This window comes from Cnephaeus nilssonii, assembly GCF_951640355.1.
Source record: "Cnephaeus nilssonii genome assembly, chromosome: 17".
Taxonomy (NCBI): Eukaryota; Metazoa; Chordata; class Mammalia; order Chiroptera; family Vespertilionidae; genus Cnephaeus; species Cnephaeus nilssonii.
In genome coordinates this window covers 41816265-41834622 of record NC_137088.1, presented here as the reverse complement: position 1 = coordinate 41834622, position 18358 = coordinate 41816265, and the positions used below count along the sequence as shown (strand labels likewise).

At 53.6% G+C, this 18358-nt stretch overlaps 1 protein-coding gene across 7 annotated transcripts in view; it reads right to left on the bottom strand.

The window, feature by feature from the left end:
• Positions 1–18358, bottom strand: part of CACNA1D (calcium voltage-gated channel subunit alpha1 D) — a 298642-nt gene that overhangs the window by 95329 nt on the left and 184955 nt on the right. For all 7 annotated transcript variants that reach the window (XM_079794704.1, XM_079794707.1, XM_079794705.1 and 4 more), the window contains one exon: positions 14004–14173. In XM_079794704.1, the coding sequence (XP_079650830.1) occupies positions 14004–14173 (170 nt within the window). The remainder of the gene's footprint in view (positions 1–14003; positions 14174–18358) is intronic.

Below are 18358 nucleotides of genomic sequence, written 5' to 3'. Positions count from 1 at the left end.
AGGAATCTGAAACGTGTAGTTAGGCATGACTAACTCTGCTCTGGGGTCAGGAGAGGTCATGGAGACTGAACATGGGAGAATCACCCAAACACATGCACTGCTTTCCCCTGATGCATCATTTTGAACTGGAGCAACTGCCTTTATCAACCTGATGGGTCAACAGGAAAGTCTTCCCCCTGTGGCCTCTGCTCATAAGGTTCCTCTTAGCAAGGATGCCTCGGTTTCCTCCACAAAATGGGGGGGGGGGGGCGTGCAGGGGGATGCTTGAGCACGTGGTGGAGGTTCTATGGGCAGCCCAGGGGGCGGAGGGCGAAGGTTGGGTCAGCGTCTCCGTCTGCATAGCTACGCAGCTGGTGACCCTGCTCGGGCAACAGACATGGTGTGAATGACGAGGATGGATGAAGGGGACCTGACTCAAAGGGCCCAGAGGTCTGAGAGCGACAGAGAAGATCCCGCTCCTTTCGTGAGCACCCAGGAAACAGAGCCTGCTGGGCGGGAGTCTCGAGAGCCACGTCCAGCAACATGTAGGCAAAGGTTTCAAAGGAAAGGCAACATGAGCAGAATTCTAGACCCACAGCACACAACCGGTATTCTCGTGGAATAACCTTTTTCTTTCTTAGTTAAGTCGAAAGAAAGCAACTACAAACTTTGATTCAAATTCTCACAACTCCATGCAAAAATAAAGACAAACCAAACCAAAACAGAAAACAAAAAAACAACAACCATCCAATCATGAATAAACCTTTAACAGAAAGTTCCAGAGAGAGAGGGAGAGAGAATCTGAAATGCTCCTGCAATTTGTCCCACGACTGTCCCATGCCTTGGCTTCAGCGAGAGACTAAAAATGCATAAAATTCAACAAAGTTCATTGTTATGGGTTCTTCCCATGGGCCCAGCCTTCTTTTCAAGAACAAGACATAGAGCATCACAGTGGGAGCTCCTTATAAATAAGACCGACCGTGAGCCATCTCCGTGGCAGCTCTTCCTGGAGGTCTGAGGCCAGAAGGTGCGGCACTCCGCCTCGGGGTGGGGCCTGTGGGGTCCTCAGGCCCAGTTGGGTCCTGACTCCCAGCATTAGTGTCCTGGTCGTGCCAATTCCACACGCTCAGGCTCACTTCCGTCTCTCACCATTAGACTACTTCAAGGTTCTAGTATTACACATATCATAACTTTAGTTATCATTTCAAAAAGAGCAAACGTCTCCTGAACAGGCTGAGTCTGGTGGCTTGTTATTCTCTGGGGCCATGTCCCAAGATGCGAGCAATACAGTTGCTGCATTTCATTTCTAAAGCTTCATTTTCAAACAATACGACTGAAGCAGATTACAGCGCACACTGCCTGTTGGGGAGGGGGCGTTCTTTTGCATTTCTGGCTGGGTGCCAGCTAGGAGTGGCTGGAAGGCACTAGCTGCTCTCTTGACTGAGTGGGGGAAAGAGGAGAAATAAAGCCAAACTCCCCCAGCAGCAGCAAAGAGGCGTTACCTGGGTGGCCCAGCTCCAGGGCTTCCCTGGAGAGACGTCCTCCTGCTCCCCAGGCTGCCTCCATCCTTCATGCAGAGGGGATGGTGGCTAAGAGCAGGCTCTTGGGTCGGCCAGGTCTAACCTTAACTTCATGTTTGTGACCTGAGTTCTCCCAGGCGCCACGTTCCCGTCTGCAAAATGCGGGGTACCTCCATCTCAGGGCTGGAGTGGGTCACCGCATAGCGGGTTACCCCAGATGGGTCCTCAGTGCCAGGCAATCACGAACGGCAGCTCTGTCACCTTGGCAAAGCTCTCGTGGGGCTCTCAGGGAACAAAGCAACACTCCCCGTGTGGCCCAAATCCCAAATCCGGTGTCGCTCCCCCGGCCACTTCCATCACTGCACGGAGGCCTCTGGTGTGAAGTCTCCCACCCTTCCTGGCCACTCTTGGTTTGTACTTCTCCCGCCCTGCACTGAGCAATTTCTCTCTGGCTTAGCCTGTTGTGGGGACAGCAACTTTCCCGTTATAAGTATCTGACACCTACACAGCCATAATAAATGAATCTATTCCAGAAGGATGTCGCCAGGGCTGAGGAGGAGGGTGGAGGGAGAGAGGGAGAGGACGGTGACTATGCTAGAATGGGGTGACCTCATTTGGTCCTGGAAATGGACCTTGGTCCAGTTCCTGACTCTGAGCAGAGGATCCAGGCTCTGGCTGGGGCCCTGGCAGCAGCCTTTCTGTCGCTCCGGCCTCCCCGTCCCTCCGGCCTCCCCGTCCCTGCCTCAGGACGCATTTCCTCCTCTGGAAGCACAGAACACACCCGGCCCGGTGGGCGTAAGCGGGAGCCTGTACGCACATGAAAGCATTTCACGCTTCACTTGCACTCGACATTCATTTTTTTCAATGTTAATACATGGATACGGGTTTCCCTTCACTTAGCCCCAGTACGATCTCCTCCATGCTTTAAAAAAGAGGACAGGGGCTTCTGAGATTACATGAACAAACTGATTTCACAGATGAGAGAGCCGACCAGCAGCCTCGGGCACACAGCTCAGACGTGAGAAAGCTCTCCTGCTTCCCCTCAGCACCCTTCCCACGTGCCACCCGCCCTGCGGCTCTGGCACACACTTGAATATGCTGGGGTACACTCTGATACTGGTAGATGTTGGTATGTACGGGGGTTTATCCTTAAAACTCCACAAACTGAAAAGTTCCAAAAGCCAAGCAAGCCCCTTATCCATCAGCACTGGTTCGCTGTCCTAATGACCTCGATTAACCCCGAGAAACACGACATAGAGCCTGACCACTTACCGAGGATCAGCCCAGAACGGCTGATACAGCACAAAATTCAAGCTGATAAGGTGATCATTTATTTTTTAAATATGTTTTATTGATTTTTACAGAGAGGAAAGGAGAGGGATAGAGAGTTAGAAACATCAATGAGAGAGAAACATCGATCAGCTGCCTCCCGCACACCCCCTACTGGGGATGTGCCCACAACCAAGGTACATGCCCTTGACCGGAATTGAACCTGGGACTTATTAGTCCGCAGGCCGACGCTCTATCCACTGAGCCACACCGGCCAGGGCAAGGTGATCATTTAGATTTTATAAAAATTCAAACAGAAAGAATTGTAGAAACCCAAGTAAGTAAAGCCACAGGCAAATGACTGGAACACATGCCTGTCTCCCTAACCCACTGCCCTGTGTCCCCTTCAGCAGGGCCCGGTGTTGATGGCTGACAAGTGGCCAGGCCAAGCAGAGAGAGCCCCGGAGCCCACCGCGCCACCTGCCTGCACCAGGCCCTCCTGCAGCAGCTAGCAGGGACCGTCTGCGTGCAGCGACGCTATCAGTCCTTCTACCTCACACACTGCAGGGCATTTTCAGAGCTTTGTCGAGGAAGTTTTTATGTTTTTAAATATAAACTTAAAAACTATTTTCCGTGAATCTGGTTGGAACTGGGCATTGGGACAAGCCTGATGCCTTTAATGGGATGCTGGCTTGCACTGCAATTTACCTGCTGAGAATCTGGGGACGCTCAGAGCCTCTGCTCTGTGGTCTATTCCAGGCACTGGGGTCTCTGGGGAGGATTCCAGGATGGAGGCCTTGGCTCCAAGTGTGGGTGCACTGTGGAGGGGCCCCGAGTGCTGCTTCGATGAGGAGAGGAGGCGGGGCAGCAGCCCAGCGCACCCCAGACCGTAGACAAGAGATGCCAGCCTGGGTCACATTATTTCTAAGATCGTATCACTCGGCCCAGATGCCATCCTAGGTAACGCCACACAAAATAAACCAGGGAAATACACTTTCTCTAGCCAGCGCAACAACAAGCATTTTCGCCAGCGAAATTGTTGTTTATTCCTCTCTCTACTCTCACTCTGAAGGACAACATACCTCTCAACAGAATCGGCCTGGCTAGTGAATTTAGAGGGAAATTACAAACACACATGTGCGTGCACACACACACAGTGGATGAGTCTGTGCACGGGTCCAAGTAGGCAGCCCCAAAACTATGTTCACCGTTAACAGGCACAGCAAAATCTCAGACCAACTTCCTTCAGTGATGGAGGCTAATTCGGTCTTCGTCACTGGCGATGCGGGGACAAGACCCTTTTCCTCCTGGCCTGGGTTGTCTAATGCGGATAATATCATCTCAGAGACCCACTGACCTCTGACCTGCTGCAACTGTGTAAAGAGGAAACGCCCACAGGCTGTCTGGTTTGGCTCCCACACCAAGGGGGTTTTCCCTGGCGTTCCCCGAGCTCAGCAAGGGGAGCAGGGAATGAGCAGGACTGGGAAGCCCCTCCCCACCCCTCAGGAGGGTCACCAGAAGTCACCTCCAGGAGGACACCCTGGGGCCTGGAGAAGCACAAGGAAGCGCAGTCCCCAAGAGACCCCGAGCCAGCCAAACTGAGCCCACAGGTGTCCTGGCCTCCAGCAGCCTCACTCCTGTCGGCCTCCATAGAGCAGGCTTTCTTGCGGGCTTGAGGGTTTGTCAGCATCTCCCTCCATGCCCAGCAGCCTAAAAGCTTCTCGCTCCTTTCAAAGGAAGGGTAAGGGGTGAGGTCGGACAACCAAGCAGTGGCGGACATGGCTGCCTTCCGCGAAGAGGGGGGATCCAAAGCCAAGACCTTGTGTTTTTATCTTATTTCCATGACAAGCATGAGCAGTGCCATGACAAGCCGTGAGGACGTTGCCTGTGCTTGCTGGTGGTGACATGCTTAGCCATTACAGGGTAACAGATTCTTGTCGCTGTAAAGAAGCCAGACTCTTCTTGGAGAATGTGGGTCAAGGCCAGACCAAGGTTTCTGTGTCTGAAGCAAGAATTACTCCCTGACAATGACTATTTCTATATGACTAGTGACATGGGAGCACAGCATCCACACAACAGCCTCTGCCCACGCGTCACCGGCAACGTCAGCGCCTCCCTCAGGGACCCTGACTGTCTCAGTCAAGAGGAGACCTCCCCTGCTCAAAACACAGACAGCTTCCTGAAAATAGGATGCTGCCTCCTCTCCCTGCAGACCTCTCAGAAAGCTAACAGAGAAGCCTCAAGCCCTGGCTGAGGAGGGGAGGTGCCTAGAAGCCCAAAGTGGGGTCCCTTTTGGGGACAGAAACCACGCATCTTCTCGAGGCAACCTCCGCAGAGCTGCGGTCCGAGGCCGTCTCTGCCAGCGTGTTCCCTTGCATCCCTGACAGTGCTTCCTGCTTAGCTGGAGCCCATTTTCCCTGCGGAGGCCCCAGGAGCCGCAGCCAGCCCAGCCTCTTCCTGGAAAACACTGAAGCTGAACAAGCCTCCCCCTCACCCCCCAACTCCCTGCCCACTCACTGTCAGGCAAGGTCTTACTCCTTGTCCTCTTCCTCCTGGGCCCACAAGGGGCTCTCGGAATAATGAGGGGCTTTAATCTGACAGCCTCTGCCCCTTTCCCCTGGCAGGCCTTCTGACGAGAGCAGGGTCCTCATACAACCTCCAGGCGGACCACCTTGGCTGGTTCAAGCCCAATTCCCGGCCTCTGGGTTCAGCGTTCCCACGGTCACTCCCGATTAAACAGGGCCGCCCGCCCCTCTGCTCTCTCAGCAGCTGGCTTTGTGTGCCCGCGGTCTGACTCCTCTCAGACGGAGTCTTCCTTCCTGCAGAGCGGCCTGACCAGGGCCGATGGGGCGGCAGCAGGTAGGGGACTGGGTGGTGTGCAGAGGCAGCTCCGTGCCGCTGTGGGACCACAGCGGTGCCTTGGCAGGCAGACAGGGCGCCGGTTCCCATAACTGCCCTGCGCAGGGATAGCCCTGATGCTAACCCCAGGGTTCCCATTGAGGGGCCATGTTTAGCATAATTTTAGACCATCGCTGGGAACTTCACTACTTCCCACCTGAGCCCTTTCCTCATTCCTCCTCGCAAAGGCAAGGACCCAAAAATCTTTGCCTCCTAGATATAGATATATAGATATATAGATATATAGATATATAGATATATAGATATATAGATATATAGATATATCTATATATATATATAATATTTTTTATTGATTTCAGAGAGGGAGGGAGAGAGCGATAGAAACATCAATGCTGAGAGAGAATCAGTGATTGCCTGCCTCTTGCAGACCCCGCACGAGGGATCGAGCCCGCAGCCTGGGCATGCACCCCGTCCGGGAATTAAACCGTGACCTCCGGGTTCATAGGTTGACGCTCAACCATGGAGCCACACCCACAAGGGCCTGCAAGTATGTTTTTAACTTCTGGGTGAAACAGGCCGACTAGCCTGAACAGGGTCCTGGGCAAACCTGCCAGGGAATGCAATCCCAAGAGGCCACCTGAAAAACGTGCCCTGGGGAAAACACCCATCCAGTTACCTCACTGCACTGTCATCTACACGGAGACATTTCAGATGAAAAAGCATCCTTGTGGGGCAAGTGTCCAAAAAAGTATGTTTCCCAGACTAACACTATTCATGCTGGATTAATACATTTTCTGAGTTGGTTCAGCTGCCTCTTGAAAAGGTACAGTTCACACGGAAAGGAAATTGCAACGCTGTCTTGGCAAAGACACGCGTTTTGGGGAAAGACAAGAAGAAAACAACACGAGCAAGTTTCCAAGAAATCAAGCAAGTAAGACACACAGGCACCTGCAGACGCAGCACACGGACATGCACCGCACACCACGCCTCTGTGAGCAGGAGGCGGCAGGTCTCGGGGAGGAGTCTGCTGGAGACGGAGTTCCGTCTCAGCCGTTTACCGTGGTCTTTAGCCCTGCGCTGGCGAAAGCAGAACTTCCTTTTCTTCTTGTCCTCTTTTAGCAAGTCGGCCAGGGTGACCCCTTCAGGTTGAACACAAGCAATTTCATTATGGTTCAGTAGAGGGCAGCAAGAGCACCGCAAACAGGGCCCCAGGACCCGGGAGGTGCAGACATCCAGGGCCTCTGACGTGCAAAACCCCAAACTGTACCATGAGGAAACCTACCATTCAGGACCTGGCCAGGGAGCAAAGGCGCGCATTTTATAGCCAGTATACAAAGTGCCTGTCTTTATGAACCTGTCCTAAATAAACAACCAACTACAATAAACAAGCAATCTACCCTCTCCAGGCACAGGTTTCCACTTGACAGTCATGGGACCCTGGGAAGCTCCCAAACTTCTTCATACTTCAGTTTCCTCATCTGACAAGTCCTAGTCTCACAGAGCTGCTGAGGAACAGTGGGTTAAGGCACCCACAGCCCTTAAAGTGGTATCTGACACAGGGGAGCACTTGATAAATGTGAGATGTTAGTCTGTGTTCTTTCACTCAACAAATAACATGCGACAAATACTGCCCTAGGTGGCAGCACAATGAAGAGCAGAAACAGACCCTGTTCCTGCCCCCATGGCGCACAGTCTCACGGCACAGAAGATGGCCAGACAGTCACACCAAGGCTAAAACTGCAACCCTGACAACTCCCACAAAGCAGAGGTCCACGTGCTACATACAGTCCATCGAGGCAGCTTTTATTGTGGCCAATTATTGAAAATAGCCAAGGTGTTGTCTTAAACACATGGAAAGCTGTCTATGGCTCACGGCTCAGAGCCAGCTGTGCTGGGCGATCTCCTGGTGGGACCAGGGGGCCAGCTGTGCTGGGCGATCTCCTGGTGGGACCAGGGGGCCAGCTGTGCTGGGTAATCTCCTATTGGGACCAGGGGGCAGGCTGTGCTGGGTGATCTCCTCGTGGGACCAGGGGGCCAGCTGTGCTGGGTGATCTCCTGGTGGGACCAGGGGGCCAGCTGTGCTGGGTGATCTCCTGGTGGGACCAGGGGGCCAGCTGTGCTGGGTGATCTCCTGGTGGGACAGGGGGCCAGCTGTGCTGGGTGATCTCCTGGTGGGACCAGGGGGCCAGCTGTGCTGGGTGATCTCCTGGTGGGACCAGGGGGCCAGCTGTGCTGGGTGATCTCCTGGTGGGACCAGGGGGCCAGCTGTGCTGGGTGATCTCCTGGTGGGACAGGGGGCCAGCTGTGCTGGGTGATCTCCTGGTGGGACCAGGGGGCCAGCTGTGCTGGGTGATCTCCTGGTGGGACCAGGGGGCCAGCTGTGCTGGGTGATCTCCTATTGGGACCAGGGGGCCAGCTGTGCTGGGAGATCTCCTGGTGGGACCAGGGGGCAGGCTGTGCTGGGCGATCTCCTGGTGGGACCAGGGGGCAGGCTGTGCTGGGCGATCTCCTGGTGGGACCAGGGGGCCAGCTGTGCTGGGTGATCTCCTGGTGGGACCAGGGGGCCAGCTGTGCTGGGTGATCTCCTATTGGGACCAGGGGGCCAGCTGTGCTGGGCGATCTCCTGGTGGGACCAGGGGGCAGGCTGTGCTGGGCGATCTCCTGGTGGGACCAGGGGGCAGGCTGTGCTGGGCGATCTCCTGGTGGGACCAGGGGGCCAGCTGTGCTGGGTGACCTCCTGGTGGGACAGGGGGCCAGCTGTCTGTGCAAAACCTGTGTCCTTATTCCTTCTGGGAACAAATGAGGTCGGAAAGAGCAGGCCCCCACTTCCAAGTCTGATTCACTCTCAGAAGAGGGGCAAGAGAATGTTATTTCTTGCTTTATATACTTTGATATTATATGGGTTCCTTACAGTGGGAGGATATTTCTTTTGTAATTCAAATACATTAAAAGCAGAAAAACAACCCTGACTGGGACTCCGTGAACCTGGCAGGAGTGCCTCCTCCTCCCTGTCTCCAGTGGGGCGACCACCCTCCACTTTGTCTCCCTCCAGCGCTTAGGAGGCTACACACTGCTCCGAGGACCACCCAGGGGAGCCGATGTGTCCCGCGACACCAGCACCCGGCCCTCCCCGGCCAGCCGCTCTGGAGGACGGCCGCCTGGACCCATGTCTGCCACATGCAGCTCTAACGGCTGCTGTTTGCGTTTCAGCTTTTAATTGAAGGTTTTTCGCTTGGAACTTGTGCCCTGAGGTAGTTTTCTTGAGATGAAAGCAGTTTTAGAAATCAAATTTTGAAGACATAACCCTTTGAAATAGGACCAGAAAATGTCCATGCTGTGCGCTTGCAAACAGCTATCCCATCACTCTTGTCTGCCCAGCCTCAAGTCAGACACCACAGTAAAAGTCGTCGGGGTGGCAGGTGCGGGAAGCGAGGCGATGGCCGCGGTGGCCACCTGTGCCCCGAGGCCTGAGGGGCAGGGTCCCAGGGGAGGCGGGCAGGGGCGGTGCTCACAGCCTCTGCCTGGGCCCCTGATGAAGACTCAGGCTCTCCCTGTGCTCAGAGGTGGAGCTTCAGGCATCCCCGCCCCGTCTTTGAGTATCAGTATCACCTCTGACGGGGACTGTCGATCCCTCAAAGCTCCCACAGTGAACTGGCCCCGCTTTCTGGCCCGAACTTCAGAATGAGCTCCTTTAAAACCATTTCATTATTTTTAATGCCGTTTTTTTAAGACTAATCACTGACAATGAGAAGAGTTTAAAATAGAATTTTAGGCTTTCAGATTTTAATGGCCCTAGAAAAACCCCATTGTTAACTCGGAAGCAGCTGCATACGTCTAAAACATCGCTTGGAGATTTGGCAGGGTTTCTTGCGAAATCTGAAGCTCAGCAAAAAGTTAAATTATCCTTGAAAATTTCCCAAATGCTCAGGAACTAACTTCCAAGGAAATTTTGTCCATTCAATTAATTGTGTAATACCAGCTTTCTAACAGCAAATGGATGGGGCTGACATTTTAAGTAAGTGGTCCGTGAACGCAGGAAGCCGGAGCCACCAGGCACTCAGCCACCACACGGCCCGGGAGGGACTGCCTGCCTCTCCGTTATCTTCTTTCTAGACCAGCGTGCTCCCCAGTGCGGGGAGAGGGTGGGGGTGGGGGGGGCACTCAGGAGTTCCCAGCCCTGGCTTTACATGCAACTTCCAGGAAACTGTAAATAAAGCCACATCACATCGAGTCCCATCACTGACCAACTCATCAGCGAGGGGGTGGGGGCGGCACCGGGAAGCGTTCGAGCTCCCACGGGGGTTGTCACGTACAGCCAGGGTTGGGTACCACAGACGCAGAAAATGGCATTTAGAAGATCAGAGAGAAAAGATAACATGAGCACATGTCCGAGCACTTGACTTAACATCTGTCCTCCGACAGAAGCACCGACCCACTCGATGGGCTTCGGGAGCTGGAATGCCGTGCCACCGTATCTCGAAAGTGACCAGGTCAAGTTTGTTTTCCATCACGACTTGGGCACCTTATAGTTTCTAAATAGCAAAGTGTAGGGACATGGTCCTAAAATGGGTCCTCACCCTGAGGCTGGGCAGAGGTCCAGTAGCATCTGCGAAAATAACTCCGTTTCGGTCCAGTTTTACTGCAGTCTGATGACAGGAGCAGCAGCACGGACCTACAGCTGTGGTGGCTCCTACCAGCTATCGAGCCTTTAACCCTCACGACAACCCTATGGGCGAATATCTTGACCCCCTTCTTGCAGACAAGGAAATGGGGCTCAGAGACGTTGGGTAATGTGCCTAACGCTCAAGTCCAAATTCCAAGTCACAAAACTTAGCCGCAGCCAGCTCCAGGGAAGTGCCATCAGAATGACCTCCAGCCCCGCACCCCCACCGTGGGCTCGTGACACCTGCTGTTATTAATGGCCTCCTCTCCTCCCCTTTGCTCCTCTCAACTGAGGCTGGGCCATAGGAAGGACTTCTCACACTGTCACCTAATTCCTGTGTCTGGGGAATCCCATCCAGTACCCACCTGAGAAGGGTAGTTGGTGAAGTCAGCATCCTAAAGCAGTGTGGACAAGGTCAGGAACCCCATGCGGCACCCCTCCCCTTCCCCAGATATAAGGCAGGAGCAGGCTGGTGTGTGAGGTGTGTGTGGGCATGGATCTGACACACCCAAAGGGCTCGCTGGCACCAGCCATGCCCACACTTCTCTGCCAGCTAACAGATGGCAGAGACCAGGCCTGGGTGTGCAGGTGGCAAGTCAACCTCTGTTTGTTGGTGAAGAAGACTGCATGGGCCTGCTGAAACCCTCTCCCCTGTGGTTTCTGGCTGGGGCAAGAGGAAAATGGCTAGTAGCCACAGGGAAATGGCTAGGTCGCAGGGAAACCCACAGTGATGGCTTTCCAGGTCTGGGATGCTGGCAATACATGCAGGGAGGCCCACTTCCTCATCGGGAGGAGACTGGGGCTCTCTTAAGTCAGTTACACCACAACGCGTTCCCACAGCCCGGGATTTATGTCTGCATTTCCAACCCTAATCATCAGGGCTCTGAGCTCTGATGACTCAGAAAAAACTGGAGCCTCGCTCCACGGGAGACCACGGCACCTGGCAAATGAGGCTGACGAAGAGCAGGGTGCCCCACAAAGGATGTGCTATTCTGGATCAGAAGCCTGCCAAGCTGGTTCCGCAGGCAGCGTCACGCATCACTGTGGGCAGCAGGAGCCACCACGCTGACGATCCTGAAACCCAGTGCAGCTTTAGGGGCCTAGGAGCCCCCGCTACAAAGTGAACTCTGAGGATCTACAACTTTTGAAGGGCATTTCTTTCCTTGATTATCTTACTAAGTGATGCTTTTAAGGGCTTTCAACTTTCGTAAGCTGCCTCACCTGGTTCGTGCCCTCTCCTCAGCCTGAAAAGCAAGGAGGCTCATCCCCCAGAGCTCAGCAGGATTCCCACCTCTTCCATGGAGCCTTCCCTGCATTCCCGCTAGCTGAATCGCTGAGCCCTCTGGGCTCCCACAGCAGACTGCTGGCCCGTGATTACGGCGCCAGCTTTTCCATTGCTTTACTCTGAGGCGCCGCTTCCCCGTCTTCCCTCCATGGCAAGGTTTCCAATGGAAGAGGCACTGACTGTGTCATCCATCAGACAGCAGCAGGACACAGGAAATGCTGGGCTAAGACATAGCTTGGACCCGCAGGACTACCAGAAGGCAACACCTCAAATCCACAAACATCCCTACTCCCCAATCACAGGCCAGAAAAAGGGTCCCACCACAACTGAGGCTGCCAACACTACATGGGTCCCCGTCTCTTTCTAGAGGTGGAGCAATAGAGATGAAAGGCCATCAGCCTGCAAGACCGCCTCGCTCAGCTCCCTTCAGGACACGCCTAAGAGAGCAAAGAAAGGCACTCTGCTCAGAAGACGGAAGGGTGCCTTCAGCATTTGCCAGGGGCTGGGCTTAGGAGAAGGGGGCAGCAGCAACGCTGGGGTTTGGGAATGAGGAGGAAAAGAGCACGGCAGGCATTCCCCAAGCTGCGCACAAGTTGCCCGCCACACAGCAGTTGGGAAGGCCCTGGGGATTCAGCCTGGCTCTAACACCTGGGAGTGCTGTGCCGAGGGCATGTAGACACTCTTCTTATACCAAATCACCACCTATATACCCAATCACCTAGAGGACACCACTGAGCTTGGAACGTAAACAAAGTTCTGCTTAAAAACTCTGATCTCAAATTCGGCAAGCACAGTCAGCTCTAGAAATCTCCCTGCAATTTCCTAATCCTTAGGTGGTGAACACCAGGCTCTTCCTTGAGGAGCAGTGGGTGAGACCTGGAGGAAGCAGGGAGGGGGAGTTGAGGAGAGCAGCCTGCACTCCACTGGCTCCCCATTGGCACAGAGAACTCAAGCGATCATTTGCATCCATGACAGCAGGAAACCCTCACTCCCCGTGGCATCACAGCCTCAGAGTGCCGGGCTAGAAGTCACTGAAGGCCATCTCAGTCAAGACTCCCCTCCAACATGGGCCTCAGCCCCCACACTCCACTGCCTACAGAAGTAGTACAGATTGGCCTCATCCTCCCTGCTTCATGTCTCCCTGACCTGCACACCCTCTGGGTTCCAGCCAAACCAATGGCCCACCGCTTCCTCCTTAAGCCTTAGTTTGCCCACCTCAATGTCCTCCTCATGCCATTGCCATGGCTCAGAATGTTTTCCTGACACTGAGCTGTGACATATCTCAGATCCGACCTTCTAGGCCCAGGTCCAATGCCTCCACAGCTCTCTCCTACGGCCCTTCGTCCTCTCAGCCCCCACACACCACCTGCCTTCCTTCCGACCTGTGTCTGTCTCCTTGCTGCACTTGTGTGTGTGCAGGCATGGCCTTCCCCAGAAGGAGCACACACAACCTCTCCATCTCAGGAGTCCTCCCGGCATCAGCGCCGGCCCTGCTGAATGAAGGAACGACTGCATGACGCCTGAGGGGCTCCGCTCACTGGAGCTCCCTCGGCCGTCTTCTGAGAGGTAGTGCCTCGCTTGGTTTCCCAGGCCTCGCAATGGACATACACCTCTGAAATAGGTTGTCGGTCTTTACTACCAACTATTCTAGATTGGAAACAAATCACAAATATCTTAGTCAAATCCACTGCTAAATGTCAGCACCCACTTTACCCGAGGCACGGACGGCCCCAGGGAGAGGAAGAGCACGCCTGTGAGAAGAGTCTATGGTAAGACAGACGTCTTGATGGACACTGACGATGAATTCCAGTGGTCGACTGAGCACTGGGCCTTGCTACTGCAGGAAGTGCTGGGGGTGCCTGGTGTCCATGTGGGGACTGGCGCGGGGCGGGGGGGGGGGGGGGGGGGAGCGCTCCTCAGCAGCCACACTGACTCACATGCCTCCTAACGCTGCCCAGAACTGGCTTCTTCTCAGCCCCTAATGGGCTAAGCATTTGGCTCCCCCTGGCTGGCACAGGTGGGAGCCGCTTCAGGCAGCAGAGGGGTAGAGAGGGCCCCTGCTCTCCAAGTTCCAATGACACTGCTCACTAAGGGAAGGAACCACAGCTTTGTCTCCTGTGATGCAGGTGAATGTGCTCTTCCCACTCCTGGTCCCGCTCCGAGGGGCTTACTGAATTCCTGAGGCGATCGGTGAGTCTGTCTGACCCTCTGCCACTGTAACGCCATGTGACCAGAAACAACTCTAAAATCCACACCTTGGCAGAAATCCAGAGGCAGGTACATGCACTTGTGCTCTCGGATGTGCAGGCAGAGGGATCGATGGCTGAGGGGCCCTGGGTCTCAGGCTGGGTCAGGGGGCAGGAATGCCTGCTGCCGGGCAGCTCTGCATTGCACACACACTGGTCAGGCGTGGGAAGGTGCTACATACTATTTCGTTTGCTTTCCTCTCCTCCTTCCTCCTCATTCTCTGGATCAATGTCTTCCGCCTGGGTGATCCAGTCCAAGTAGCCCTTCAGGTCCTCTTCCAGCTGCTGCTTCTCCCGCAGTTTCTGGAAATCGCCCCGGGCTTTCGCCTTCTCCCTTTCTTTTGAGAATTCTCTGAGGGGGGGCAAGAGAACAAGCACATGTCAGGACCCTGCGGGGACCCGCAGCCTGAGCCGCCTGCCCTGCGGCACCACAGCCTCGTGGCAGGACACACGGCGTGAGTGCAGCCACACGAGCACAGCAACAGGGCCACACACGTGGACAGACAGGACAGTGGCTTCCCAAGCAAGACTGGGTGTGAGAGCTGCAGAGACCACCCCACACACATGCACCCGCTCCTAGCAAACAAACCCCCTCCAGGATTCCAGAGATTCCCAAGGAGCCTAGGCCAAAAGCACCATGTGCCGTCAGGGCAGGCCTGACACCTCCCACCCCAGGGGCCTGACTCAGAGGTTCCCTCCCCCTCCCACCCCCCACCCCCCACCCCCCCGCCCCAGACAGCAGGCTTCACACTTCAAAGAGAAAGGACCCGGGAGGGCCAAGGTGTGGTCACAGAGCACACCAAGTCAGTGTTTCTGCAATAGTTCCAGAAACGCAGCATTCCTAATGTGTGCTGGCCCCTCTGTCCAAAACAAGAGCCCTGAGAGGCGGAGCAGTCCAGGCTCCCTCCCACCACCCGCAGGTTCCGGAAGAGCAGTGGACAGACTCCGGGGAGACCCACCTCAGCCCCGGTCCCCCATCCCAGCCAGGAAGCGGAGCACTGGTGAGGCATCACTGTTTGCTTAACCCCGCTGCTTGCCATGATCTGCCCCCAAGCCTTCCTGCAGGAGGTGCGAGGCAGTGCGGTCTGCTGCCCGTCTAGAGGAGCACCTGCCCCGGAAAGGCTGGGCGGACATGTCCATTTCCCAACCGGCCGCCTTCACTCCGCCTTCGTGTCTGTACTCCTACACCTATGCGCACACACAGAACCCCACATTGCTCAGCAAGTCTGAGAGTCAGGTGGACGATTACCCACTTTCATATACAAGGAGCCATCTGCCTTTCCCGCCGAGAATTGTTCCAGGAGCCAAGTTATGTGAGTTGCGATTAATAAGTATCATGAAAAAGCTGCTAAGAAAAATGAGGTTCTAGGCAGTGCAGCATCTGCACACAGACCTCTGGGTTCCCAACGAACAAATATCTAATGAACAAAATAGATCCTCTGGTTCACATCTGCCTGCCTCTGCCTTCCTCCCAACCCAAAGCCAGCACACCTCCCTTTCAGGGGCCACATTAACCCAACCCCAATGACAAAGGGGAAACAACCTGCTTACAGAAAGCCAACCCCCATCTCTCTCCTCACCCCCCTCTCCACTCTGGGCTGTCGAGGGCTGAACAGATACGTGAACAGCCAGTGACGCCGGCACTTCAGATAAGCAACTGGCATCCTTGCCAAGGCTCACCCTCTGCCCTCAGTTCGAAAGGACACACTCATTGCTCATCACCCACTCTCCTGACGCTCCGGAACCTGTGCTTGGCTCTGTGGGGGCCGGTCCGTCCCCATGGTCACCTTCAGGGAAGCAAGGAGGGCAGGGCTGTGCTGCCTCCTGGGCCCGGATCCCAGAGGAGCGCCCTCCAGAGGTTGACAAGGGAACGAAGGTGGTGAAGACCCTGAGATGTTGTCTGCTCTCCCTGCTCGGAGGCCTCTCCTCCCGGGGGAGAACACCTTGTGTCTCCAAAAGAAGGTGCAAACCATACCCTGAGAAAGACTAGAGGCTCCTGGGCCTCCCAGGCTCCCTGAGATACAGGACGTGCCTAACTCGGTCCTGGGTAGATTCACCAAATTCACGTGAACTTCGGAAAAGCCACACCCAATCCAGAATCACATCCCTGAACAAGAGGAGACCCTGGAGTGTCTCGTGTCAACATGAAAACGTATTATGCAATGTTTCCTTAAGCACTCTGTAAGGAACAAGCATGTGAACCTTCAAACCCGTTGTTACCCAGAGCACCCAAGTACAGATCTCTGGGCATGTTCTGGTTCTGAACTTAGAGCATTAAGCGTGCACGATTACATACAAACACCGTATTCGTATTTCGGTTACATATCTGACCTGAGTTCTTGAAAAAAAAATGACCAAGATAGTGAAAGAGTTACCCTGGATCTCTTACCCTTTGAGGCAGCATGGAGGGACCTGGAGAGTATCATGCTAAGTGAAATAAGCCAGTCAGAGAAAGACAAGTATCACATGATCTCACTCATATGTGGAACAAATATCTAATGAACAAAATAGATCCAGAGACACAGAAGCATGGAACAGACTGGCAAATCTCAGAGGGGAGGTGGCAGGGGGGAGGTGGATGGGGAGAGAATAACTGGGGAACCGATATGCATATATTTATAGCCCAAGGACATAAACAGTAGTGTGGTGAAGGCTTGGGAGGCGTAGATGTGGAGTGGAGAGGGTTCATGAGGGGAAAAAGAGGCATCTGTAATACTTTCAACAATAAATATAAATTTAAAAAAAAACAGTTACCCTGAAATGTAAGGACTTTATAAATGGGAGGTTTGCTTTAATATCATATTTTGTGAAGTTTTCTTGCATTAGGAATACAGAAACCCCTCTAACAAGCTGCATCGCTGTTGCCCATTTTGGGTTGTCGGGACATGGTAAAGCATGCATGAGTAAATTTACGATGACCAAAATTTCTGAGAATGAAAAAGACTGCAGAGACCACCAGGTCCTGGCTTATGGCCCCTTTATTTTAAACAATAATAGTCACTATTACAAAAGTTCATATAACAAAACATTCACATTCTGATGGGCCAAATACTTAGCAGGCATTAACATTCAGTGATTTGGACAGAACTAAGATGTACTGGGCATGAACCTCCCGCTGCCGGCTATGAGGCAGAGTGGAGGAGGAGGTGCGGGAATAAACCGGCTGCCCCCTCAGTCCTCCCAGGCCACACTGGGCGCCGCGTCTGTGGGCCGGATGGAGAGCCAGCTCGGGCCGCTTTTCTTTTCTGAGCTTCAGTCTCCTCGTGTGCAAAGCAGACACAAGACCTGCTCTACTGTTTCACAAGGATTAAATAAAACATGCAATGAGATGATTCTGTGGCACTCACAAAACACTGTACAAATGTGGAGTTCAAATGTATACTATTTAGCTGTGGAATCCGGGCCTAAAAGAGGCGACTGGAGGAGCTCTCTCAAATCCCAAAGGGAGGGAAGTTGCCAACAGCTCTGCCTGGGCTCTCAGCCACACGACCCCTGCAGAACTGAGAAGCACGGAAGGACACATAAGATCCAGGGCTCAGAGGACGTGGAGGCGCCCCTGGGTGCCCTGTCCACCCTGTACTGCCCTCACTCAGTGGAAATAACTCAGCCCCATCACAACAACCCTGCCATTCCAGAAAAATCTCACCTGATTCCAGGGACTTTCGTATGAACCTCACACAAAAGTTTTCCCTTTTGTGTAAAAATGGATCATTTTAGAAGCCTATTACTAAGGGATAAAATAACAGTCATTATTTCCAAAGTTGATTTGACAAAACTATTGGTAGAAACCATCAGACTTTTACAAGTGACTAGAAATCTGACAGCTCACGTGTGATAGAAGCCTACTTGTTCCAGATCCGAATCTGTTTATGGCGCAATCCAATGAAGAAAGGTATAAGAAGGGGCTGGACCAAAAAGCACACAGCATGCTACCCTTTGCATACAAGACAGAGGAAATACGGAAACATGCATATGTTACTTCGGGATGTTTCTGAGGATAAAGCAGAAAATAAGGGACAGGGCCAAATGGGAGTAGAGGGGATAAAGTAGGAGAGGCAGTTCGAAGTACAGTTGTTGTTGTTTTTATAGTTTTGACTTTCAGAATCATGTTAATATTATATACGTCAAAATTTTTTGAACAGGTATGAGATGGAGGGAAAATACCCCTAAAGCAGAAGCAAATTAAGAGACAAATGCATCTGCCCTAGCTGGGTTGGCTCAATGGATAGAGCGTCGGCCTGCGGACTGAAGGGTCCCGGGTTCGATTCCAGTCAAGGGCACTTGCCTGGGTTGTGGGCTCGATCCCCAATAGGGGGCGTGCAAGAGGCAGCCAACCAGTGATTCTCTCTCATCATTGATGTTTCTATCTCTCTCTCCCTCCCTCCATCTCCCTTCCTCTCTGAAATCAATAAAAATATTTTTAAAAAGAGAGAGACAAATGCATCTGATTGTATTTCAAATGAAATCATGGCCACACTGAAGGAGAAAGACCAAAGTAATCAAGTAGCTTATAATCATTTGACTGGCACTCAGTCTC